At 41.9% G+C, this 25,419-nt stretch overlaps 2 protein-coding genes across 3 annotated transcripts; one reads left to right on the forward strand and one right to left on the reverse strand.

Moving 5' to 3' along the window:
• Positions 1 to 124: 124 nt before the first annotated feature.
• LOC115380110 (AP-1 complex subunit sigma-2-like) lies at positions 125 to 4,695 on the reverse strand. The gene is made up of 5 exons (XM_030081170.1): positions 4,534 to 4,695; positions 3,769 to 3,947; positions 2,774 to 2,882; positions 2,456 to 2,593; positions 125 to 1,433 (listed from the first exon to the last, which is right to left on the reverse strand). Exons 2-5 carry the CDS (start codon positions 3,945 to 3,947, stop codon positions 1,386 to 1,388), a joined length of 474 nt encoding a protein of 157 aa, XP_029937030.1. The 5' UTR covers positions 4,534 to 4,695; the 3' UTR covers positions 125 to 1,385.
• A 1,085-nt stretch (positions 4,696 to 5,780) lies between these two features.
• phka2 (phosphorylase kinase, alpha 2 (liver)) lies at positions 5,781 to 24,766 on the forward strand. 2 transcript variants are annotated; one of them, XM_030048477.1, is made up of 32 exons: positions 5,781 to 5,893; positions 6,026 to 6,115; positions 6,570 to 6,728; positions 7,579 to 7,626; positions 7,971 to 8,139; positions 9,112 to 9,194; positions 9,495 to 9,575; positions 9,686 to 9,784; positions 9,966 to 10,112; positions 10,250 to 10,303; positions 10,600 to 10,722; positions 10,836 to 10,931; positions 12,504 to 12,611; positions 12,761 to 12,839; positions 12,959 to 13,093; positions 13,217 to 13,326; positions 13,510 to 13,654; positions 13,986 to 14,064; positions 14,213 to 14,364; positions 14,500 to 14,667; positions 15,216 to 15,325; positions 15,449 to 15,585; positions 16,597 to 16,759; positions 16,909 to 16,988; positions 17,369 to 17,447; positions 17,546 to 17,675; positions 17,781 to 17,882; positions 18,262 to 18,380; positions 19,218 to 19,271; positions 19,646 to 19,879; positions 21,295 to 21,495; positions 21,789 to 24,766. In XM_030048477.1, the coding sequence occupies exons 2-32, from the start codon at positions 6,038 to 6,040 to the stop codon at positions 21,960 to 21,962; spliced, it is 3,696 nt and encodes a 1,231-aa protein (XP_029904337.1). In that variant the 5' UTR covers positions 5,781 to 5,893; positions 6,026 to 6,037; the 3' UTR covers positions 21,963 to 24,766. The 2 variants fall into 2 exon arrangements, with proteins under 2 accessions (XP_029904337.1, XP_029904338.1); XM_030048478.1 differs by lacking the exons at positions 5,781 to 5,893; positions 19,218 to 19,271; positions 19,646 to 19,879; positions 21,295 to 21,495; positions 21,789 to 24,766 and adding an exon at positions 18,533 to 18,712 and having other exon boundaries at positions 6,038 to 6,115.
• Positions 24,767 to 25,419: the final 653 nt, after the last annotated feature.

Raw genomic sequence — 25,419 nt, forward strand, 5'->3', positions numbered from 1 at the left:
TCAGAAAAATGTTGGCAAATGTGTTGGCAGTGTTTAATACAAAAATCAGCGATTTCTTTTGCACAAATGAAAGATGAACATGACAGTTGGATGACTGCCTTTAAATGAGTGGTTATGGAACACCTTTTTTGGCTTTGTGGAACCTTTTCAAATGAAAATATCACTGCCAGCATCTGTCACTTAACTAGACAACTTGGGATGAGCGTCTAATCAAAGCTTGTTGGTGTGAGTCTGCTGCATCCAATGCATGAACAAGCTGGCAATTATGAGTATTTATTATCCTTGATGTACTCTGATATGTGCAGTCCTTCCTGTTAATCTATAGAACTTGTGTTCCCATCCCCAAAGACATTTTGGAATGGAGTCTGAAATATTTACCAAACTATCGTGGCAAAAGAAAAATTCCTTTTTTTTGGAGGGGGGGTTACCATCCTGTGATACATATTAGCTCCAAGAGAAATCAGTTGAGATTAGTAGCTCTTAATCCCTTTTTGCCAAGTGAGTCCTCCATAGACACCATTGATAAGGTAAACACAGTGTTCTTTGGTCATATGTTAGTTTTAAGAATTAGCCTAAACTATAATAATAAAATAGTGTTTCTTTTATTAGGTTCACCTTATTTGTCATATAATAATCCTGACCTAAGACTTAAATTTATCTCCAAAGGCCGTACAAATTGAATTAAATGTTCAACCAAAGTGTTGAAAAAGTGTGCACAGAAAAAAAAAAAAACCCTACTAAATGACATTTTAACAACATTGACAGTGTGGTCATCTAGAAACAACTCATGTTTAGCAAAGGCAAAGAATTTGACTTCAAAAGGAAATACAAAACTCTTGATCGATTTGTGGATAAATGAACATGTAGAAAAATAAAACTGCATGAGTAACTGAATTTGTTTGGCATGTCAGACGTGTCCATCTATAAACTGGTTACACTGATGTCAGTGATTCGCATGACAGCACATTTATGGACTCGTGAAATCAGAAATACTCCAGATAAGACTTTCGTTGTGTGTCTGTCTTGTAAACTAAACCGCACACGGCTCTGCAGTCAGTGAGCATGACGATGGGTGATCCTAAACATGATACTGCAGTTTTCATGTTGATGTCCTCGCTACATTGTACTCCGTGGAGTTTCCAGAGTTGGTGGGAGTGTAGTAATGGTACTGCAGAACACAGCAATCTGGTACGTAGGAGAGACACTAACACCACAATTGGCACAACATTGAATGACGTTACAGAATAGTACAGTACATAGATTTTGATTACACACATACAAACACTACGACGGGAAAAGGAGAGGATGGGACAAAGACATGGAGGGGGTGAGATTTACGTCTGGGGAAAATGGGCGACGCGGGGTGTGATGGGGCCGGGGCAGATTTATGTCAGCCCGATCTCTTCTAGAACACTCCGTGGAGCCTCGGCCTCCTGCAGACGAGGAGCAGAGAAAACAAATGCACATAAGATGGCATACTTTGTACAGTGACAGGGTAGCGCGTGCATGAGTCATGTTTTGTAGGGCACAGTACCGCTCTGAATTCCGCTTAATAATAGATGAAGCATAATTGCAAGTTACTAAATGCGTGACGGGGGACAGGACACCTTTCCAGCGAGTTTACCTTTCACAGGCTTGAAATGTCTGCCACATGTAGTAACAAAACTGCTAGGGAGCTTTGCTAAAAATATATCACTGAACGCTGAGTCGATTTGTGCCTGCTGACTATAGCTAGACAGCGATGCAAACATGTACTGTATGCCACTTAGAATGGACAGCACTTTCTCTGGCATCCCACCAAAGGGTTGGGCACAGGGGAGGGATACGTATTGACTGAGCACTGCAGCACTGGAGGTTTTAATATACAGAGTACAGCCCGAATGACATGTCGGCTGGTAGATACTGGCTCATCACAGATACAGCAGTATCGGCATATATGTAAAGATGCAGCAAAAAAAAAAAAAAAAAAAAGTGTTAGTGTTTAAATAGCTTGCCCAGCAGACTCCAGTAATACTTGTGCATTATCATAGCTGAGCAGATGGTGGTGCAAATTGTGTTGAGAAGTCATTTATTGTTCAAGTGGAAAATATCAAGCTTTCCTCCAGTACCTACCTTCATTACAATTATCTAATTACCAAATTTCAGGATTTGTTGCTATAAATGCAATTTAAAAAACATCAGTCAAATTATCACACATTTTTACAGCAAAGTATAAGTATCAGTATCAGCCCCAAACATCCAGTTTCAGTCAGGCTCTAATACAGGGGTGAGGAGAGGATACAGCAGATGAAAGAGTGGACAAAACAATACATAAAAGGGAGGGATCATTTTTGATCTCCCTGTCTGATTTAGAACCTCCATCATGGCTGAATGACACAAGGAATAAAACGAAATGGACTGAATAAAACCGAATAAAATGAAAAACAACCGAAGCGACAAAAAAGATGGTGCTTACTTCCTGCAGCAGGTCAGCCTGCTCGATGGCCTTCAGCACGTTCTTCTTGGACGTTTCCTGGGCTTCTCCTCCCAGCAGGAACTCGTCCAGGATAAAGTAGGCCTTCTCGAAGTTGAAGATAATATCCAGTTCACACACCTGTGAAGCCACACCACAGCAATTAGATGCACACACACACAGAGACCCACACACCCTTCCAGGAAATATGTGCATGCACATAGAAAAACAACGCTCCCACTCAGAAACAGTGCATATGATATGAGTAGGATGTCACTCAAAGACTAGCAGGGGAAGTGTGTGCAAGGTTAAGAGACTCACACTGCCAAAGTATTTGTCCAGCAGCTCCACATATCTGTGGATGATCTCGAGGGTGATCAGCTCATTATCCTGATCCTCTACGGCACAGCAGAAATACAGGCTGGCATATCTACAGTTTGATGCAAAGAAAAACAAAGCAATATATGGGATAATATTAGGACAACAGATACACATTCAGACATGCAAGAGATGCATATTAGGAAGACGTGATAACCTAGCAATTGCTTATTTCTGGAAATGTGCTGGCATATGGGTATGAAGCAGCTGATAGGAGAAAAAAATCTGGAGCATCTACTAATTCCCACTCAGGCCTACTACTACTACTATTACTGCTACTACTACTACTACTGCTGCTACTGACAACAACAATAATAATAATAATACTAAAAAACCCATAGACAAATCAATCAAACCAGCCCTAACCCGAAATAAAACACAAAGATGAATCAACACTTATCACACAGTAACACTCATCTTTTAAGATTGCTATATACATTGTTTTTATAAAGTCTGGTGGAATAAAGTCATTTTTTTCCACAAAGAATCCACTGCTGTGAAAACCCAGTGACTCATGATAAGCAGCTATTCAGCAGCTCTGGCAGCCACACTAGTGGCCTTGGTTTGAATGGACTGATAGTGACTTAAAATGAGCCTGCCGTTGTGTTCAGAAAAATGAAATAATTAATTAAAGTTATGTGCAACTGGAAAATATCTGGAGGATACGGTGAAAGCTTTACTTTCACAACGAAATGCATGCAAACCAAAGTTAAAATGGCAAGGATTCAAACTTAAGTTGACTGGCAACTTCACTACAAAGTCCTGTTGTAAAATTGCTTTTTGAAAGAGAATAATGCATTTCAGATGCATGTGTATGTACATGTGCACGCATGCATACATTAATGTGTGTAAAAGGGGAAGAAAGCACAGATGCCATCGGGAAGTGAGAGAATCTGAGGGGCCTACAGCCAGGCGTCGCATCGGTGCCACTCACTGACCTCTTGTAGACAATCTTAAGGTCTCTCCACTCCAGAAAGCTGCACATCTTGGGCTTCCTGGCCAGTATGGTCTGCACCAGATCTCTGGAGATCTTCTTCCTCTCCTTGTCAGACAGAGGCACATACCACTTCTGCAACCGCAGCTTTCCCTGCCGGCTGAACAACAGCATGAACTGCATCTGAGGGAAGGACAGAGGAGATTGATCAGAACAGGATGGAGAGACGCAGTGAAAAGTGAAGGAGTGCATGTATGGAGAGGAGGACATGGACAAAGAAAAACACAGAACTTACTGAAAAATGCCACAAGGAAGAATAAAAAAATTGAGAGTGGATTGCTAAGAGGAGGCATGGCTGGAGGGCAGGGCAATGTCAGTGATCACCGTTATGATCCTTGTGGCCAACATTGATTTTATATGATACAAACTTCATCCAATCCCTCAAGCAGAATGAGACTGGGGGAAATAAGCCTAGCATAGCACAGATGAGCAAGATTTTCGGGTTTAAAACGATTTATTTTTGTTATCAAACTAACTTTAAGTGAGATAAATGATATCCAAGTATTCACGAGGTGTTAGGCCATACAAAGTTTGATCATGGGTTTGTTCAAATCAAGTAGCTAGGCGACATTAGCCAAGCCAACTCATCACATAGCGCTACTCAACACATCAAACGGGGCTTGCCTCTGAACATGTTTTGGATTTGTCATTTGCGCCCCCTCCTGCGACGCTTAGCCAGCCACAGTCGACAAGTAAACACACATCTCACCTTCGTCCCGACCTTCGACTCAGACACTTGGGCGACTGGCAACTTTGATGAATTCAACACAGAAACGTTTCCAGGAAAGTGAACGAGGAGCTCTGTGTTGTTGTGTACTTGTCCCGCTAGCCGCTAAGCTAGCTAGCAAGTCTGACTGATGGTGGTGATGGGTGATGGTGAGGCAGCGATGCAGCTAGCGGCGCTGCCATTGGTTGAAAAAGCTCGGCCGCGGCGTTTGATTGGTCTAGAGATCCCGTTATTCGTTACGTTATTCCCAGCACGCAGCGTTGGGTTCCTGTATGTGAACAGCATGCAGAGGCGCCTCACTCCGGGCTACATCTGATACCACGTAGTAAACAAGTTCAGTGTGAATGTGTGGAGAAAGTGTCACTGTCTTACCATCGCAGCCGCTTACACACTTTGCAGTTCACCTTATCGCGAAAAATAACTGTGGTTTTTCCTTTGCTGTGATTGGTGGCATTAACAGGTGACTTGAAGGAACCGAAACCAAGTGGCAGGCTCCACATAGTTTTTTTTTTTTTTTTTTTTTTTTTTTTTTTTTATCAGCAGCTGTACCACTTTACTGTGGTATTTACATAGTATCCTAAAATCCTCTCCTCTCCTCTCCTCTCCTCTCCTCTCCTCCGGGGAATCTCTCGGGAATCCGCGGCTTGTTATCAGCTCTGCATTTTAACACTGCCCTCGTTAACAGTCCGATTTATGGTCGCGCGCGTGTGTGTGTGTGTGTGACTAAAAATAGGACTTCACTGCTGTCATTCAGCCGCGCGGAAAATTGCGTGCATCTTTACACTGCACTATTTGACATTAAGTACCAACAGATAATAAATGTCCCCCAGCCGCTGAAGGCACCACGGCTGTTTTATTGCAATTTTTTAACTATCACAATAAAAATGGATAAATCAGATTTTGTTTGGGAAATATTATACATTGGTATACATTTGCATACTTTAAAAATGCACTACTGTTTGAAAATAATCTGGTCTCTCAAGAAAACCGCACAGCCTGGAGTGAGGTCATTTGGCGGCCCCTGCAGGTCATTGATGAAACAACAGGACAGTTTATTTATTTCCCCACCAGGATGTATGTCCCGTTGCTTAAAGTAAACCCAGCGTTCACCTCGCTAATCGATCACAGAGAAATCGCATACGTGACCTTCTACCAGTGCTGATCGTGCGTACAGAGCAAATTGACCAGAGTATCGCCTTGCCATCGCTGAGGTATCCAGACTGTGACTGCAGTGCCATAACAGCTGGATGCTACTCGGCTAACGAGCTTAGCAGAGCAGCAGCTGCAGACCCCGGCGTCCAGTCGCTGCCAGTCACTGTGTCAGATCGAGGATGGACCACTGGTAGGATCACTCACTGCTTACACTTAAAGCACGGAAATGGGCAGCTTTTTTAACATTTCAAATCAGATTTTGCACACAAGGATAATCAGTGTTATAATGCTGTCAACTTGCTCCAAACTGTGTTTTGTGCAGTGATTAGTGAGGATGAGAAGTCGCAGTAACTCAGGAGTGAGGCTGGATGGCTATGCAAGGCTGGTCCAAGAGACTATCTTATGCCTCCAGGTGAGCTCACATTACTCAGATTCCTGCTGTATGACTGACGACTGGAGTGACAGCTCACATGAGAAACTGGTCAATAATGTGCAGCTGTAAGTTAGATCTAAAGGGATGTTGGAATTGCATGGTGGCTGTATACTGTATTCACTTTGGTGTGATGTTTAGTTTAACCATTGAAATGCATTTTACATGCAGATGTTATGTGTCCTATTGGGGTTCAGCTTCAACCATGTTTTTGCTGCATTGAAATAAACAAGGCTTGAGCAAAGTTCAACTCCCCGGCCCCGGCTGAGGCCTGGGAAACTATGCAGCTTATCTAGTCAACACTTGAGTTAACATGGAGGCACAGTGTCAACAGCTAAATTTAAATCTGTAACCCTGATGGCAGATAGTTAACAGAAAAATGTTCCCATACATGTGCTTGTGTGTGTGTGTGTGTGTGTGTGTGTGTGTGTTACAGAACCCAGTGACAGGGCTCCTGCCGGCCAGCACCCAGCAGAGGGATGCCTGGGTCAGAGATAATGTTTACAGTGTCCTCTCTGTGTGGGGGCTTGGCATGGCCTACCGCAAGAATGCAGACCGGGACGAAGACAAGGCCAAGGCCTATGAGCTGGAGCAGGTGTGTTTGTGACAGAGACGGAGGATCAATAATGTACACCGGCCACTGTGTTTGTTCTACGCTCTGTGTTGGGTTAAATATTTCAGATTAGTGTGAGGCCCAGCTGATCTTCGGTGAGCGACCAGAGGAGCCAGTGATACTGTACTAATCATTATTCCTATGTGAACTGATTAGACATCCAGCATGTAGTATGCACTTGTTGTTTTCAAAGTGATGCTGGGTGATATGGGCCAAATTAATACTGTGGAAAGTATTTAGATATTTGTTGATTTTTCAAAATCACATGCTGAATAATCAAATTGAGGTTCATCACATTGAACTGTACAGTAACATATAAAGTATGATAAAACTTAGGATTTTCAATTATGACAATAATGTGTCCTAATTTTGTTTCAGATCTCATTTTGTGAGATGTTATTTATTTTGTTTTTATTATTAGACAAGAGATCTGTGTCCCATGGGTAACACAGTCTGTATTTTATCATTATAATTCTGCTGAAAGAGGACAATTGATAATATTGTATTACTGCCCAGCCCTACTAAAAGTACACATTAAACAGGCACCTTTCACTGCAGTTTGAATTGCATATCGTCTTGATATGCAATTGCAATATGCAATATGCACGTAAACTGCAAGCAATGCAGTGAGACAGAGACTGGGAAAAGTAGCACAAATGGCTAATAAAAACTGCTACAGAGACTGTCTTGGAGCATTTTCTCCTGTCTGTGACGTCTAACAGAATCACTGAAAGTCCACTGGATTTGAAATACAAGTCATTTTGGTCCATTAGCAGCAGAGTGCTCGATTGATCTCTGTGATCCTGATGTAACTGCCACTGTTTCTTGGCAGAGTGTGGTGAAACTGATGCAGGGACTTCTTCAGTGCATGATGAGACAGGTGAGATACACTCCTGCACTCATTGAGAATTATATAGTTTTGATAAGATTAATGTTTTCTTTCTTAAAATATTGTTCTTGTTCTTCCAAGCCACTTTATCTCACAATAAATTTCAGTGGATAGGATAACATTCAAATTGTCAGCAGCCTTTTTTTGTAGTTTAAAAACCTTCTTTAACGATTTAATAACTCCGAAAGGATTCTGTTTCCTTTGTAATTCTGCCATAACTGTGTCCCATACGACCCAAATCACAAAACAACACTGGGCCACTTGAACATGCTTTCAGTAAGGCTTGTATGCGTTGGTATGCGTTGGTGTGCATATACATATCTGTGTGTATGCAGGTGGACAAGGTGGAGAATTTCAAACGCACGCAGAGTACAAAAGATTGCCTGCATGCCAAATACCACACTCCCACATGTGCCACAGTGGTGGGGGATGACCAGTGGGGGCATCTGCAGGTGGATGCCACCTCCATTTACCTGCTGGTGCTGGCACAAATGACAGCTTCAGGTAGGTTGAATGTGCATGTAAATTGATGTTATGTGATATGTATGCTGATGACACTGTAATTATGGACCTCATTTGTGATGCTGAGGAGGCATGACGAGGTAGAAGAGGTAGCTGGACGCTGCATAGGCAACAGCATGATGTCTGATGTGAAGTATTCTTCCCACCTCAGAGTGTCTGAGTGGATGAGTTTGGAGGAAAATAGCACCCAGTTGATATCACTACTGTAACTGGCATTAAATATGATATTTTCATATATACATACTCAAAGCGTGCTTATCTAAACCAGAGTCAAATTGCTTGTTATACATAAGCAGACTTGGCCAGTGAAGTTGATACTGATTTTGCCTCTGACTGACTGTAAATAATTACATAACATTACAATGTTAGGTTATATGAAATGGAAACATTTATCCAGGGTGCACTGACTTACCATGCAATTTTATCATGAACCGACAGAACACATTAAACCTCCAGTTAACAATGTTCTACTGTATTTTTTCATCTAATGCATGTTTACACAAACAGGGACATGAAAGTCTACGTAAAGACTTTAAACATGATTTCCTTTACTACAGTCATCATTCACTACAAACGTCACCATGTTTATTTTGGATAAATCAGAGCTCTGAGAAAGCCCTGAGTTTCCGACAAGGAATTCTGAGTTTGAAATCTGTTTTTGTGGATTTTTGCTACTCAAAAGCTGGAGCCTTCCCAGTTCCCAGCACTCCAGTGAAGAAAGCCCAGCAGACAATATTACTTTCTCCAATAACTCACAAAATAGATTGAAACATTTTTGCAGTGCCATTATCCAATGTATCCTAATTCTGTTAGTTACCATTTGACACAAGAGCACAGAAACAAACTCTCTCCCAAAAGCTGCACAATCCCCCCTGGAGCTTTAGCAGTGCTTCGATATTTGCAGTAAATGATCATGAACTTGAACTTGAAGTGGTTGCTTGAATTTGCATCCAGGTCTTCGCATCATCTCCAACCTGGATGAGGTAGCCTTCATCCAGAACTTGGTCTTCTACATAGAGGCTGCCTACAAAGTGGCGGTAAGTGGTGCTTTCAGAGGTTAGGGAGGGAGTGCTAGTGGAGATGTAGAAGACAAAGAGTGGAATGAAGACTAGGATAACAAGTTTGGTTTGATGCAGAGAGCAACGGGGGGTGTGGGGAGAAAGACAGGCCAGCACGATGGAAGCAGAGGAACAGTGATGACAGGGAAAAGGAAGTGAGGGAAAGCTGTTGGGAGTAAGACAGCAAGTGGAGAGAACATGCTTAAATGAAAACTGGCAGAGGAAAAGACGAGTTGGCAGACTGTTGAGTGGTGCTGTCATGACCTTTTGTTTCTGTAGGATTATGGGATGTGGGAGCGAGGTGACAAGACCAACCAAGGCATCCCTGAGCTCAATGGCAGCTCTGTAGGCATGGCGAAGGTGATTACACTCAGCAATATTTGCCAGAATCTATATTTTACTGGAAGTTAAAGACCCAAAAGATGTAAGTGTACATATTATGTTTTTGTGTGTGTGTGGTGGACTTGCAGGCAGCTTTGGAGGCCATAGATGAGCTGGATCTTTTTGGCGCCCATGGAGGGCCAAAGTCAGTCATCCATGTTTTACCTGATGAAGTGGAACACTGCCAGGTACTGCTGACCTTTGACAGGCTGCTGTTGGAAAAGAGTCTAATACAGCGTTTGCACAACTTCCATTTACTGTACAAAAGGGATGTACCAACATGTTTTTTTAAATAAATCAGTCCATCCCTAACTTGCTCTCTCTCTGCCAGCCTCTTGTCTTCTCCATTTTTCTGTTTTTTCTCCTTAGTCCATCCTGTGCTCCATGCTGCCGAGGGCTTCAACCTCAAAGGAGATTGACGCTGGTCTTCTGTCCGTCATCTCCTTCCCTGCCTTCGCTGTTGAGGATGCTGACCTGGTGGCCGTCACCAAGTCTCAGATCATAAACAAACTGCAGGTATTGTTGGAGCAAGAGAAAGGCAAATTTGGGCCTTATCTGATGTGAAACACCCCTATTCTATTCTATTCTATTCTATTCTATTCTATTGTAGACCAAAGAGCACTATAACATTTCAGTCTTCTGTGTACTTTCAGGGTCGCTATGGATGCTGCCGCTTTATCAGAGATGGGTATCGTTGTCCCAGAGAGGTAAGGTGCTCTGCATGATGGGAGTTTAAATGGTGTTTTGAACGGTTTAGTCATATAATTGCTGTAGAGAGAATGAAACAGGGATGAGGGTGTTGTGAAGTGTCACTGAATCAGCGTGGATAATGTTCTGTAATGTGATGCTCGATGCAGCAGATAGGCATTCCACACCTGAAGGATAAAATTATAACTGTGCCAAGGTTGTTCACTGCCTTTCAGATGCTGCATATCTCCTGCTTTGATTCTTTCCTATCATAAATGGTTTTTGTTTAGTTTGTTTCTGGGTGTGTGTCTGGCAGGACCCGTCTCGTCTACACTACGACCCCGCCGAGCTTAAGCTGTTTGAGAATATTGAATGTGAGTGGCCTGTGTTCTGGACATACCTCATTCTGGATGGCATTTTCACTGGAGACCAAGAGCAGGTAATAGGACCAAGTGTGTCGCCCATCTGTGAAGGCCTGGACTCTGTTCTAGCCACAAGTGAAAATGCTGAAAATGTAAAAATAGGCACAGTAAATAAATGTGTTCTGTACAGGTGCAGGAGTACCGTGAGGCGCTGGAGGGCATTCTCATTAGAGGAAAGAACGGCATCCGACTGGTGCCTGAGCTCTATGCTGTGCCGCATGAGAAGGTATCCGAATCTCATAAGAACAGCGGAGCAGGTGCACCTTTCTGCTCCTGGTTGTGTGCTCTGTCAAAACCTACAAATCAACTTCAGACAACTCCATGAAAGACACATGAGTGGTGTCACTCCAAACACAAAACTTGATGGAACATCATTCATTTGAAAAGACTAGCCCTCATCTTTTTAAATGACTCATTTTTCTAACAGTTTTTTTTTTTTTTTGTTCTGCTATTCCCTTTTTTTTGAGTTGCATAAAGGTGCAATCTCACTCTGTTCTTTTTTTTTTTATTATTATATTCTGCTGAAGGGAAGGAGTTTTCATCCGTCTGCTCTGAAATGAAGGGCAAAAAAGCAACAAAGGTTTAGCAGATGAGAGGTTTTGGTAGCAAAATCAGACTGCCATTCTTCTTCTTTCATATCAAGCTGGAGTCCTTTAATACTTAGATGAGCAGACAAAAAACGGTGAGCTAAGCTGACTTATGTAACATCTACCTGCTGTATTCTGCTTACGTAAAACCAAAGCTCATAATCAGTACTGCCAGCTGCCTGTAGTTGTGATACTTCACTGTGACACTTCAATTTCTGTTCACTTTCAGTATCTGCAGAGCTATCCATGGGTCTGCCATGCAGCTCCTCTGATATCTTCAGCATTTGTTTTTTTAAATCTTGTGGTAACCTTTGACCTTTGCAGGGTTCATTCACCCAGTGTGAAAACTACAAATGCAGGCAAGACTAGCCATATGTTTTTCAGTGGAAAGTTTTTATGTTTTACAAATTGCAAGAAAACGTGGGATGTCAGGGGAAGTCATGCTTAAATATCTCTGCTCTTTTAACTAGAGTCCCTATTAATATTATGTATTTATTTATTCATATATTCATTTCAATAGTAGTAGTAGTATCTTGGTTAAAGAAAGGTCAAATAAAACAAAATAAAACACATTTAAGAAGGTTATATTGATTGCACATTTGCCTAGGTTGCTCTTAAAAGGTAAGGATGAGAATGAATCAATATCAGATTTAATCAATAATTTAGATTTAAAATGCATGTTTATTCTTTCTAATGCGACTTTGTATTGGTAACATTTCATTTTAGTGGGCTGCCAATTTCATGGTAAGTAGGTGATAAGTAGCAAGGTATTTGATGCATCAAACCTAAACTGTTACCTTTACTGTGTCACCAAACTCATTCTAGAGGAATATTTCAAATCCATTAGATCATAAAAATGAAACCAGGGCTGCTGCTGGTCATGGAAGTTCTGCAATACCATGAAATCTTCAGCTTGCCTTTGCATGTGCAACTTGAATGCAACTTCAAACCATCAAATAAAATCATAAATTTGGCTTGCAGCATCATTTGCAATGTTCAGAATGAGACTGGTGACACAGTAAAAGTAATGGTTACAGTTTTCAATCAATTTTAGGTAAATGTTGATGAAATTTGGGGATAATTTTAGAGGAAATTTCAAATACATCACTTGCCAATTATCACCTACTTACCATGAAATTTGCAGCCTGCTAAAGTGTTACCCCTGTATCTCATTAAAGCAATTGAGAGTGATGGTGTTTTTTCTCTTGCAGGTGGAGGAGGAGTACGGCAACCCTCACACGGTGGACAGAGTGGCCCTGGGGCAGCTGCCTCACATGTGGGGACAGTCGCTCTACATCTTGGGCTGCCTTTTGGCCGAGGTAGCTGATGACAGGGGCTTTACACACCGCTGGTCTCCCATCAGCATGCATCCATTACGCCCTATCATTTCTTTTCCAAACACAGACACTCAGTAAAGCCACTTTGAGAATTTCCCTCTGTTATCCCCTCTGTCTCTCTCTCTTGTAAGGGTTTCCTGGCACCAGGAGAAATAGATCCACTCAACAGGAGATTCTCCACAAACTTTAAGCCTGATGTTGTGGTACAAGGTTCGTGTCAGCCATTACTAAGTGGAACGGTGTCGCCTAGAGGCTGGTTAGCAGTTTGAATTCCCACAAATACTAGGAATATACTAGGATATCATGTCCTGCTGTGTGTGTTTGTCCAGTTTGTGTTCTAGCAGAGTCGCAAGAGATCCAGGAGTTCCTGAGCGACCACGGCATCGAGGTCCAGACGGTGTCGGATGTGCTGCCCATCAGGGTCTTGCCCGCTCGCATCCTCAGCCACATTTATGTCAGACTGGGTACCAAGCAGTGAACACTCTTTCCTTTAGTGTGTGTGTTTATTTGTGTACGTGTGCGTGTGTGTGTGTGTGTGTGTGTGTGTGTGCAGGAGAGACTAACATCCTCTTGCCTCGTTGCCACAGGGAACTGTAAGAAACTGAATCTGAGTGGGCGGCCGTACAGACACATCGGAGTTCTGGGAACATCCAAGTTCTATGAGATCAGAAACCGCTCCTACACGTTCACCCCTCAGGTAAAATTCAGACCACTCACGTGTTCACCGAGTCACATCATTTCACGGTGACAATGATATGCCAAAGCAAAAGACATGAAATAAAAGAATTTGAATATTCTCATGGGCTGTTTAACATCATCTTCTCTCAGTCTGTCTTATTTTCTTCCTGCGTCTTTTCTTTTTTTCACGCCCTCTGTCCAGTTTCTGGATCAGCACCATTTCTACCTGGCGCTGGACAACCAGATGATTGTGGAGATGCTGCGTACAGAACTGGCGTATCTCTCCTCATGCTGGAGAATGACTGGACGGCCCACGCTCACGTTCCCCATCACCCACAGCATGCTGGGTAAGGCTTCAGACAGGTGCAACATAGAAAATGAACTGGCTTAGTATCATATGGTGGGCATTTTTCAGTCCAGCGAAATGCAGAATTATTCTCACTTGCTAGGGAATGAATAATGGATAATGGAGATATTATAAAAATGTACTCCTGAATTGTCTGAAAATTATGAGTTTAATCTCTGCAAGTGCTGTACTGCAGTCGGACTTTGCAGCGATAACTTCTCTCAGTGTGGTTTCTACACATGTGGCCTACACTCTTGTATGCATGTTTCTTTATTTTTCGTTCATCGAATGATATCACCGGCGCTCACTGTGATTTTTTACTTTATGCACAGTTGAAGATGGTGACGGAATTGATCCATGTATCCTAGCAACCTTGAGGAAGCTACAAGACGGCTACTTTGCAGGAGCCAGGTCCGTCTCCCTCTGTAATTACTACACATCTGATGTCATAGTGCAAGTAGTGTTTTTCTTCAACAAATATTTGGATAATCATTTTATACAATTTATGCTGTTACTCTTGCACGTGTGTGTGTGTGTGTGTGCGTGCGTGTCATTGCAGGGTGCAGATGTCAGATCTCTCCAGTTTCCAGACCACCTCCTTCCACACTCAGCTCAGTTTCCTAGACGAGGAGAATGATGATGACTTACTGCAGGATGAGGAAGAAGAAGAAGATGAGGAATATGAAGAGGAGGCTAACTACAGGCATCCAGGTAGCACACTGATGATGAAGGAAGTCTTTGCATCCCTCTCAAGGGCAGCAGTCACGCTTAGTCAGTTACGTGCAAGTGTAATTAATGAAGTGCTTGTATTAAAATCATCATGTATGGCTCATCTCCCCTCGCCAGGTGGCTCAGAAGGCATGATCGACCAGTACCTCAACAAGCTGCTCCACAGCACCTCCAAGTGCCATCTCCCTCCCATCCAAAGAGGGCAGCACCACGTCTTCAGTGCTGAACACACCACCAGAGACATCCTGTCTCTCATGGCCCAGGTTAAGGGCCTCAACCTGTCCTGTGAGTTGCTGGGAATGTAATCTGATCTAGGTGGTTGGTGTGTGTTGTCTGCAATGAAAAGAAAACAATCCTTAAACACAGAGCACAGCTATTTGTGATGTAGCTTGAATTGATGCAAAAACAACTGAATCGTAAAATCAAGATTTTGACTACCTATGTTATAATGTTAAAACAGTCACTGAGCCACTGAACAAAAAAGCCCCAAATCACTCAACTACACAGAAGCTGTCCAGCAATGCATTTGTGAATCACCTGTCACAGGATCATGCTTGCAAAGATCCCTATCGGTTAGTAGTAGTGGTGGTAAGCGAAAAATGAGAAAAATCTCAAAAAAGTTTGGGAAAAAAAGAAACGAGGTATAATTTTTTAGCAATATGAAAAGCGATGATGTGTGATACAACACAACAATAGATACTATGGTAAAACAAGTAGGTACAGCAAAAAAGTAAATTACAACACCTGACATCACAGTATAAGTCTACAGTGCAATGAGCAACAGATTAAAGTCAGAGTGTGTGTGTGTGTGTGTATGTGTGTGTGCGTTTCAGCATCATCCATGTATCTACCTGTAACTCCTGCCATGAGCAAACACCGCAAATCTCTCAATCTACTTGACGTCCCCCATGTTCAGCACAGCTCCCAGCCAAAGCAACACAAGGTTGGCACCGTAGAAACAGTCTTGTTTCAGTCTGGACAAAATTGTTTTGTTTCTCTTATAATTTCCACTGTGGTGCTTCTTTTCTCTGATGCCTGATTGTTTAAGCCGCACTTTCCTTACAAGGTGCACGGTGCTGCTGATCTGCACCTGCCTCGGGACTCCCAGGGCAACACGGACTTTGCCGGACTGGTGCGACAGCTGAGAGAGTGTCCCACTCTGCAGGACCAGGCCGACATCCTCTACATTCTTTACATCATGAAGTATGCACACACACACACACACACACACACACTCACAGAGTGGTTCATTCCCGATACCCACCCTTGAGGTTTTGTACTCAGCCAAGTGGCCACTTACATTTCCAGAAGGTGGCCAGTGAATTAAATGTCCAGTTGATGATCTAAACATTTAAACAACAGGGAAGCCACTACAAGCATAAATAAATAGGCAAATAATGTAGTTAGATCACATCTGCTGGATTTATAGTAGGATAAATAATAGATAATAGAGGCTACAATAACCCAATATCACTTTTACTTACACAGAAATGTTTCCTGCCTGTTGTCTTAATTGCCACTCATTCCTTTTGGCATCCAAACTCCTGATAAGTTATGGGATACACTTGCCCTCAAAGATACTCTAAAGCGGCATCAGGGCAAGGATTCATTTAGTTTGGACCAAGTGCACCTGCATTTGGAGACAGTCTTTCACACTTTCATGGTGGTGTGTAAAGGTGTACTCCAGACTGCAAAACCATGTGGACATAGGGACAAGACAATCGTACTCTCTCTCTCTCTCTCTCTCTCTCTCTCTCTCTCTCTCTCTCTCTCTGTGTGTGTGTGTCTCTCAAATTGACCATCTTTCCACACTGATAAGTAAACAATGTAGTTGTAATTGTTTGTGATTTAACCCTTTGTAATGTGAGTACTTGATTTTTTTTTTTTTTTTTTTCAAAAACGTGGGAAAAAACACAATGATCAAATTTCCATAAAATGACCTGAAAATGAACAAAAAAGTAGTAAAATTCTAATCAGAAAATTAGGAAAACATTACCAGAAAATTTGCAATAAAATAGTTGGCAAAAGTACAAGAAGTTGTTAATAATTATAATTAGAATTATTCTAATAATATATATAAACAATGAAATTACTGGAGAATTTTTACAAATTTGAAGAAAATTACCCCAAAACCCATCCCACTGGCTCCTGAGAGTCAAAGGGTTAAATAAATTGCTGTAATTGACCATGCTGTTGCTGTCGACTGCTGAGCAGAGGAGCTGATTGGCTGGTGGAGGTGTCAGGTCCGGGCCAGGGCGGGGCGAGTGTGCGCTCCCTGCTGGAGGAGCTGTATGTGCAGGCCGGAGCCTGTAAGGAGTGGGGACTCATCAGATACATCTCTGGAATACTGCACAAGAGGGTGGAGGTCCTGGCCGAGGTCAGTTTGGCCTGTTGTTGACACACGTCATGGTCATGTCACATTGTCTTTACAATCTACAGGCATAAGAGAACTTCCCTACAGTAAAGCATCATATAATTAATATTTTTATTTTTTAACAACTCCATCTAAATGTGTCTGTTCCGCAGGCCTGCACAGATCTGATTTCCCATCATAAACAGCTGACAGTGGGTCTACCTCCTGAACCCAGAGAGAGAGTTATCACAGCGTAAGTTATTTCATATTCAATTATTGTCAAGAAAATGGGTGTATCTGTGGAGAATTTGTCAAAACTAAAAACTAAAGAAGTAAAAGCACTCTGATGCACTGTGAAAGAGGCCATGCAAATAAAATTTGACTTCACTTGATTTCACTCACAGTTTAGGCTTATTTTTCGGCTTTATTTCATAGTGATAGAAGAGAGAGAGAGAAAAGGCAGGGAAGAGAGAGGGGATGACATGCAGCAAAGGGTTCAGCTCAGAATCAAACCTGGGCTGCTGCAGTAAGGACTCTGCTTTGATAAGGTGACCCACTGGGGTGCTTTCGGCTTAGGCTGATCTGAGGTGGTTACTAAAGAGTAAACTCTCCCTCCCTTGTGTCTGCGTCCAGTCCACTTCCTCCTGAGGAGCTGAACTCTCTAATCTATGAAGCCAGCGGTCAGGACATCAGCATAGCTGTGCTCACTCAGGTAAAACTCTGAGTTAAACTACACGATTGCTGTGGGATATTTATTAAGGTGCCAATCAGTATGAACTGTATATGTGTGTGTGTGTGTTGGTCATACAGGAAATCATGGTCTATCTAGCCATGTATGTCCGCTCCCAGCCCGCTCTGTTTGGAGATATGCTCAGACTCAGGATAGGACTCATCATGCAAGTAATGGCCACGGAGCTGGCTCGCAGCCTGCACTGCTCTGGTAGGAAAGCACACACACTCACACACACACAAACACATACACACATACACATCAACATACAAGAACTACCGTATGAGAACAGAAATGTGTGCAATACCTTTGTAGGTGAGGAAGCGTCTGAAAGCCTGATGAGCTTGAGTCCGTTTGACATGAAGAACTTGCTGCATCACATCCTCAGCGGCAAGGAGTTTGGAGTGGAGAGGAGCAGTGAGTGTCTGCCTCTTTCTCTCAGCATGTACACAGTACATACAGTCTGTGTGTGAAGCCTAGCGAGGTGAAAGACAGCTTCAAAGTTGCTGTAAGGTTTATTTTCTCACTTTGATGGAGCTAGGCTGACAACTCCCATAGACTTTAAGTCTTTAACATGAAATGCTACCCATAGGAACTTAACCACTGCTGTCAAACATCCAGTCACAAAGGGTGATGGTTGTGAAAAGGATGACGGTTTGATGTGATTTAGCTCTCATTTTCCATCATTTACCAACTTCATATTTGCCATTTGATTTTTTTCTACCCAAGGCTAGGGAAAAGAGGTCTGTGCTAGTATTAAGTGTTTGAATACTTTGTGTTTTTGTCTTTGCATCAGTGCGGCCTATCCAGTCGACAGCCACCAGCCCTGCCATCTCCATCCATGAACTAGGTCACACTGGAGCCACCAAGACTGAGCGCACAGGGATCCGCAAGCTCAAGAGCGAGATCAAGCAGGTGCCAAACTAAAAATGAAACAAATACATAATCAGAAACTGAATCGGTATAATATGTTGTGGCATGTTTTACTGTTAATGACATGATTTATCCAGCTATGTACCTGTAAAATGTCTGCCTCAGAGTAACACTGTCCTGGTTTCTGATTGCAGCTGGATGATTCTCGGCCTCTGAGTGTGGGTTGGGTTTGATAACGCCGATAGGCATGTGGCTGTCTCATTTCTAACCCCTAAACAGCAAAGCTGCTCGCTAAATCATAATCATGAACCACATGCTGGCTCTCAGCGTTCTTCTGACCACAGGGTTGTCCATGGCTGGGATTAATCCCACTTCATCACTGTTCTCACTCCGACAGGAGAAAATGCTTTGCTACTCCTGCAAGCACCTCAGTTCAAAAATGTTCACATGCCAAAGGTGGCTTTCATAGAAAATAAAAAAAAATTAGAGGTACAGATTCACGTCATTCTTATTTTCACAAATTCATGGTCTAACTTGTGACCTGAATCCAGCGCCTCCTTAAGCCGCTTTCCATAATCCATCCTTTTCACAGCTCGTTTAATGCTGCTCTTGTATCATTTCAGCATGGAGTGGTGCCATTTGTGTTTTGGAATGGTCTTCCTTGTGATCAGTCATGTCAAACAATTATTTGCTTTCAAATAAATCTTTCACTCCAGGTATTTGTTGTACCATTGGAATTGATCATTTCACCGTAAACCAAACATTTCTCAGAATCTGTGGTATCACCAGGAGTCCAGTGTGAGAGTGAGATGCCGTCACGAGCCCAAGTCATTAATCGAAGTGTGATTCCTGTCATCTGTCATCCATGTTCATCTGTAGATCTTTGGCGGTGGTCTTTCCATGAGTAGCAATGTCACTTCTCCCCGCTCTACGGTAATCCATTTCACTCAACAGCACATCTGCCTCAAATTAACTTGCCTTGTCCTCCTTAGAGTTGTTGTAGTTAGAATATAGGTGCTGATAGATATAGATACAAAGTCATCCTGAAGGCATTTTCCATTCAGATTTCATATTTAAAATTCCATGTTGACCTAATTAAGACATCTCACTTAATGTGTCTGCTTAACTATTTTGCATTGTGTGCTGCACTATATATGGCATGATGACATGCTTACATGTTTATTGCATGGATGGTATATCAGTGTTCGAAAAGTCTTTTCTCATATGTGTGTATGTGGGAGGGAGAGAGAGAGAGAAAGTGACATTTTTGTGACGTTACCCAGTACCGCGTTGTCCTGCATCCACAGCGCTGTAGCAGCCCGTCCACCCCCAGCGGGATCCTGTCCCCGGTGGGTCCGGGTCCAGGCGACGGGCAGCTGCAGTGGGAGGAGAAGCAGGGCCAGTGGCTGAGGAGGCGCAGGCTGGATGGAGCTATCAACAGAGTGCCGAGGGGTTTCTACCAGAAGGTCTGGAAGATCCTCCAGAAGTGCCACGGTCTGTCCATCGATGGATATGTCCTGCCCTCCTCCACCACCCGAGAGGTATACGCCTCCAGGCTCAATGAAATCTAGAACTGAGTGGCATCTGTATTTATTTCTTCTTCTTCTTCTTCTTCTTCTTCTTTTTTTTTACTGCGGAAACTCCTGACAGTCAGATGAGGTAGATGAAAATAGCTTGTGACCTTTCATTTGAAGATAGATTTAAACCATGTCTACATTTGTATGAGGGATGGGCGACCAGTCATTTTCTTTTTGACTCAATAAGTAATAATAGTAACCCGATATCAGTACCATTATGTGTAAAAGTCTGCTCTTATACATAATGCAGGAAATTTTTGTGATTTCTAATATGGTGGGAAAATGTATTCGCACACCTAAAAAAGTAGGAATGATTGATGTGCAGGATACAAGGGTACAAGGATACAAGGATACAAGGAAGTTTATTTGTCATTATAAGTTTATTTGTCATTGTTTATTTGTCATCATTCACTATACAACAGGTTGTATAGTGAAATTAAACATACACAGACCATGTAGAACATTATCACTGCACTTTGGTCAGCTAGATCTTCATATTGCAAAAGTCAGTCACCAATTTATGTTGAATAAGTTCAAGCAGTTTGGGCCAATCAGAGTAGGCACCTCCTGTGCCACAAAATGATGTAGTAAAGTTTGTAAGCAAGAAGAGATGATGATGATTTCTGTGGTGAAAAATATTGATATGGTCTTTGAGTTAATATCAAATAAACTCAATTGTTGCACTTCTTTATATTTTCAGTTGCTCAACATGTTCAGTTATATTATTATGCTGTTCTGCAGTTATTATTCACATTGTGTCAACAAAAAAGGGAAATTTATATTGTTCAGTTGAGTGAAATAACTCCAAACAATGCTTTGCTTTCTGTCTAAAGCAGAGCAACACTAGTACCCTCCTTCATTCTACTCACTCCTTGTTTCTGTAACTGCACGTCCCTCAGCGTGCCTGTGTGTGCAAGTAACCGAGGGACAGGGCGGAAGGAAAAGTAGATCCTATCTTTGGCTAGGGGTTCTCAAACAGACCACATGTTAGACCAGGGACCATCAGTTTGTTACATTTTTGTCCTACAGGAAGATTTTTGTTGTGATTGTGCACCAATCTATGTCTGATAGTGAAAACTATGCTGTGAATAATTGTTATTCATCTTGTCACTGGAGCAGTTTCTAGTGAAAAAAAATTATAGTGAGATTAACCCTACTCATTTTGCTGTGGCTCACCAGAACCCTCTCAAGGACCCCTGGGGGTTCCTGAACCACAGATTGAGATTCTCTTTCCAAGACAATTGCTACATGCAGCATTTATTTATTTTAATGATTTTTTATCAGTTCTCAAAAGGAAACATCTGAATCGAGATTTGAGTATTGATCCGCCCATCCCTAATGGCTATGAATGTGTAGTTACTCGTGTTTGGGCTCTGTAGATGACGGAGGGAGAGATCAAGTTTGCGGTGCAAGTGGAGTCGGTCCTGAACCACGTCCCTCAGCCAGAGTACCGGCAGCTGCTGGTGGAGACTGTCATGGTTCTGGGCCTGGTTGCTGATTTGGAAGTGGACAACATCGGTGGCATCATCCATGTCGACCGCATCCTACACATGGCCAATGACCTGTTCCTCGGTGACCAGGTACTACCACATCCTGGATTTCACTGCTGTTGGTGTAACATTTTACTTTAAATGTCTGTCAGAGCACGGAGCCCAACTGTGAGGTCCACTGTACCACAGATTCTGCCACCTTTCACTTTGCACCTGCACATACATATATGTATATTTCATTGTACACATGTATTGCACGCTGTATACATGTACATTTTCTTATGTCTTTTGAATCTTTTTTTAATCTGTGTGTTTTAAGCATTAATCAGGGAGTGGCACTTCATGTACAGTTCAATCACGTTCTTTCACCTCTAACTCCCCAGAAATCCCACAGTGCCAGCGACTATTTCCTCGAGAAGGACCCAGCCACCGGTATCTGCAACTTCTTCTACGATAGCGCCCCTAGTGGCAGCTACGGGACCATGACCTATCTGTCCAAGGCTGTGGTCACTTATGTCCAAGACTTCCTGCCGAGTTCCAGCTGCCTGATGCAGTGAAGATCCAGGCTAGCAGGTCTCACTGCTTTTCACATCTTGAGAGAAACCTAGAGCTGAAGGATCTACTGACCCAAGGCAGCAAAGCTTCCTATTATCAGCTCATATAATTCATATGGTGCTTTGTCTGATGAACTTCTCAGTATTATATCATTAATGAATGCTGTAGCTCTGACATATTACACCATAGCCTTTGCAGCTGATTGCAAACCTCTAATTTAATTTTTGTGACCCAGGACTGTGAACCTATTTATTACTTCCAACATGCTGCTCAGTATGTTTACAGCCAGTAACTAACATGCATATCATGCAGTGGCGGAGCCAGACAGTTTTCATCGAGGTGGCCAGATTTGGAACAGTTTTTACATTGGAGTGGCACAGAAATCAGTGTCTTGATCAGTGTTTTTTTCTGCATCGCGCAGCAATGTAGGCCGCACCATTAGGAATCATAATGGCAACAACAATTTTTTCTCTTCAATAGATAAAGCATTCTCTGACACACCTGAAATTAGCACACTTTTTAAATTGGAATTACACCATGTATAACATACAGTACATTATTTGTCAAACCTTGCCAACAATAATGCATTTTAGGGATTTAAGATGCCCCTACAGTGTATAAGTTAGATATGGCATTAACCTGAAACATCACCAACAACATTAAATTTGTTTTTACAGGTTAATGCATCAATAATCTAACCCTCTGAAAGGGACCACTCTTCAGATTGAATATTTACAGACTTACTCAGCATACTATCAAGGACAGAGTAGAGCAAACAATCACGAAAAGTGTCCTTGTTCTGATCAGGAATGGTAGATTTATAAAATTGTCCATTTAAGCAGCAAAACATACTCCCTTTCTCGACAAGCTAGCATTACATGCTTGGCACCTATGTATTCCTCAAGGTCTCTACTTTCACCTGACACAGCTGTCTTCAAGCTATGTTAAACAGTGACTGCCCTGCCACCGGTGAAATGTCAGCTAATGACCTCATCCGCAAACAGGTACAGTGTGTTTAATAGTAGTGTCCAGTTAATACTGATGCCGAGTTAGCTAAGATAAGATAAGATAATGTATTATTTTGTGTACCCTCTAGAAAAATTTTTAAAGAAAAAATACACTCAAAGAACAAACAAATACAACCAGTGACTGTGAACCCCATGTTTTTAGTCCCATTTTGTCTTTTGGCAGTGTATTTTTACTCGCTAAATTGGGACGATGTAATGTCATATCAAGATATTTCCAGCCAGGGGTGCTGCGGCAGTGTAGAAATATGGTTCCACACAGGAAAAAATTTTTAAAAATCTGTGATGTGGTGCTTGGGGTGGCCAGGCTTCAGCGTATGGTGGCCGTGGCCAGCCCGAGCCCCCCCTCGGCTCCGCCACTGATATCATGTAAATGGAATCTTGGCATGAATATTTATCAAGACAATATATCTGTGTGCTCGCAGTCTTGTATGTGTGAGAATATTGTTGGAAGTTACTTGAGCTGTTACCGATTCTCTGAGTGTGGATATGCCACTTATAGTGTAATTCAGTGTTGTCAAGTGTTGTCGTTAAAACTTAATTGCTCTATTTGTATATTCATATTAATTAACCTGTGTGGAGATGAGAATCCTATTTTCTTTGAATGCAAGGAGGCTGGCGATAATGTGATTTTTCTGTTGCTTGTTTGTTGTCTGTACTCTATTGTCCAATGTATGAAAATGTCCAATATCTAATTCATCCATCTGTCCTCATGTGAATGTGACAATGCAAGCATTTACGAAGGTTTTACCACTGATTTGGGTACAAGCTGACATTTGGCCTGTACCTCACAGTATTTAACTTCTGTCTTTCTTAAGCTATTCCTTCAGGACTGAAGAGCGTCAAGTTGTTTGGTTTGCTAATACTCATGCCATGAGGTACTAATAATGTAAGAAATCGCATAACCTCTGGAAAAATCTTTAAAGGAAAAATCCAAATAACAAATACTGTGGGAAAATACAGCTTTTGGCTGTGTGTCTCATATTTTTAGTCCCATTTGTTTTTTTTTTTATTTTTTTTACTACAGCAGATAACTGGCCAAATGTGGACAAACATCAGTGTAACATCACATCCACATATTTCCAGTGTAGCTACCGTAAAATGTTTGATATCAGAAATTATTTCAGCAATCTAAAACATCAACGGTAAACCTCAGGTTGTGGTACATACAGGGAGGAATTCAGTGTAGAAGAAGTAGAAGAGAAAATTTCACTAACTGAAGCAGAGGTAGATGAGGCAGGTTTAGGAAAAGTGGATGCGCACACACAAAACTCATAACTAAATAAATAAAACATATGGAACACACAGTGCATCAAAAACTGGTGATCTAACAGTGTAGAGGTATTTGATGGTGGATTTTTCCTTTAAGACTCCAGTACAAACTAGAGCTTTATATATGCATGATGTGTGTGTGTGTGTGTATGGTTGTAAAGTATGGTCCCACGGAGGTGAAGTGTATGTTGCAAAAAGGCTTACGTTTGAGAATGGTGTTGTTACACACAGCCTTTGTCAGAGAGAGAAAGTTTCACGGATACTTCATTTTAGAAAGAAAAATGGCATGTGAACGAGACAAGTGCAGATTGTTGACATTTATTGCTTGAGGTTTAAAAAATATCATTTCATTTATTTCATACCAGAACAGAATATAGTATACATATACAAGAAAATATAAAATACAGATTATATATTAATTATTGAGAGATATTGCAATTGCCCTTTAATTCTCATTCTGTTTATTTACATTGTGTTTATTAACATATTTTTGAACTACTTAAATTATGCAGTCATATAAGTATAATAAAATCATCATTACTAAAATCACCAGGTTCTTTTTTCATCATTTGGTAGTTTCCAAATGAAAACCCATTTATTTTGAAGGTTCTTGGGGTTATGAGACTTACCCAGGACACACAGGGCTGCATAAACCTGTATTTATTAGGAGAAGGCTGGTGGAGGGAAAAACTTTGGTCAGGTCTGACTGAGGTTATTCCAGGTTATTGAGCGGTGCTCAGTGTTTCCTGGGTACACATTTCTTCCAGCTGTAGGCGGAGAGGCGGTGCGAGGCGGGGCAGGCACACTTATATCCCCCTTTATGGTTCATACACAGGTGAGAGCAGCCTCCGTTCTTCCGACTGCACTCATTAATGTCTAAAAGGGAGAGAATCACCGTGTACCTTCAATATGGGGCATGAAACATCAAATTAAAAAAAAAAAAAACAGGAAGCACTTGAGGCGCCTGATGTCCTGCCATAATCGCTATAACATATTAAACCTAATGAGTTATGCTCATTCGGTCATTAATTAAGATAGCGCAGTAATTAAATGTGTCAAGGTGCTTGTCATCACATAACAGACATTTATTAATGTGAACTCAAAGCATAGTTAGTGTGTTCACAAGGATCCACACACACACACAGATACCACAAAAACATAA

This window comes from Myripristis murdjan, chromosome 3 (genome assembly GCF_902150065.1).
Source record: "Myripristis murdjan chromosome 3, fMyrMur1.1, whole genome shotgun sequence".
NCBI classification, from domain to species: Eukaryota; Metazoa; Chordata; class Actinopteri; order Holocentriformes; family Holocentridae; genus Myripristis; species Myripristis murdjan.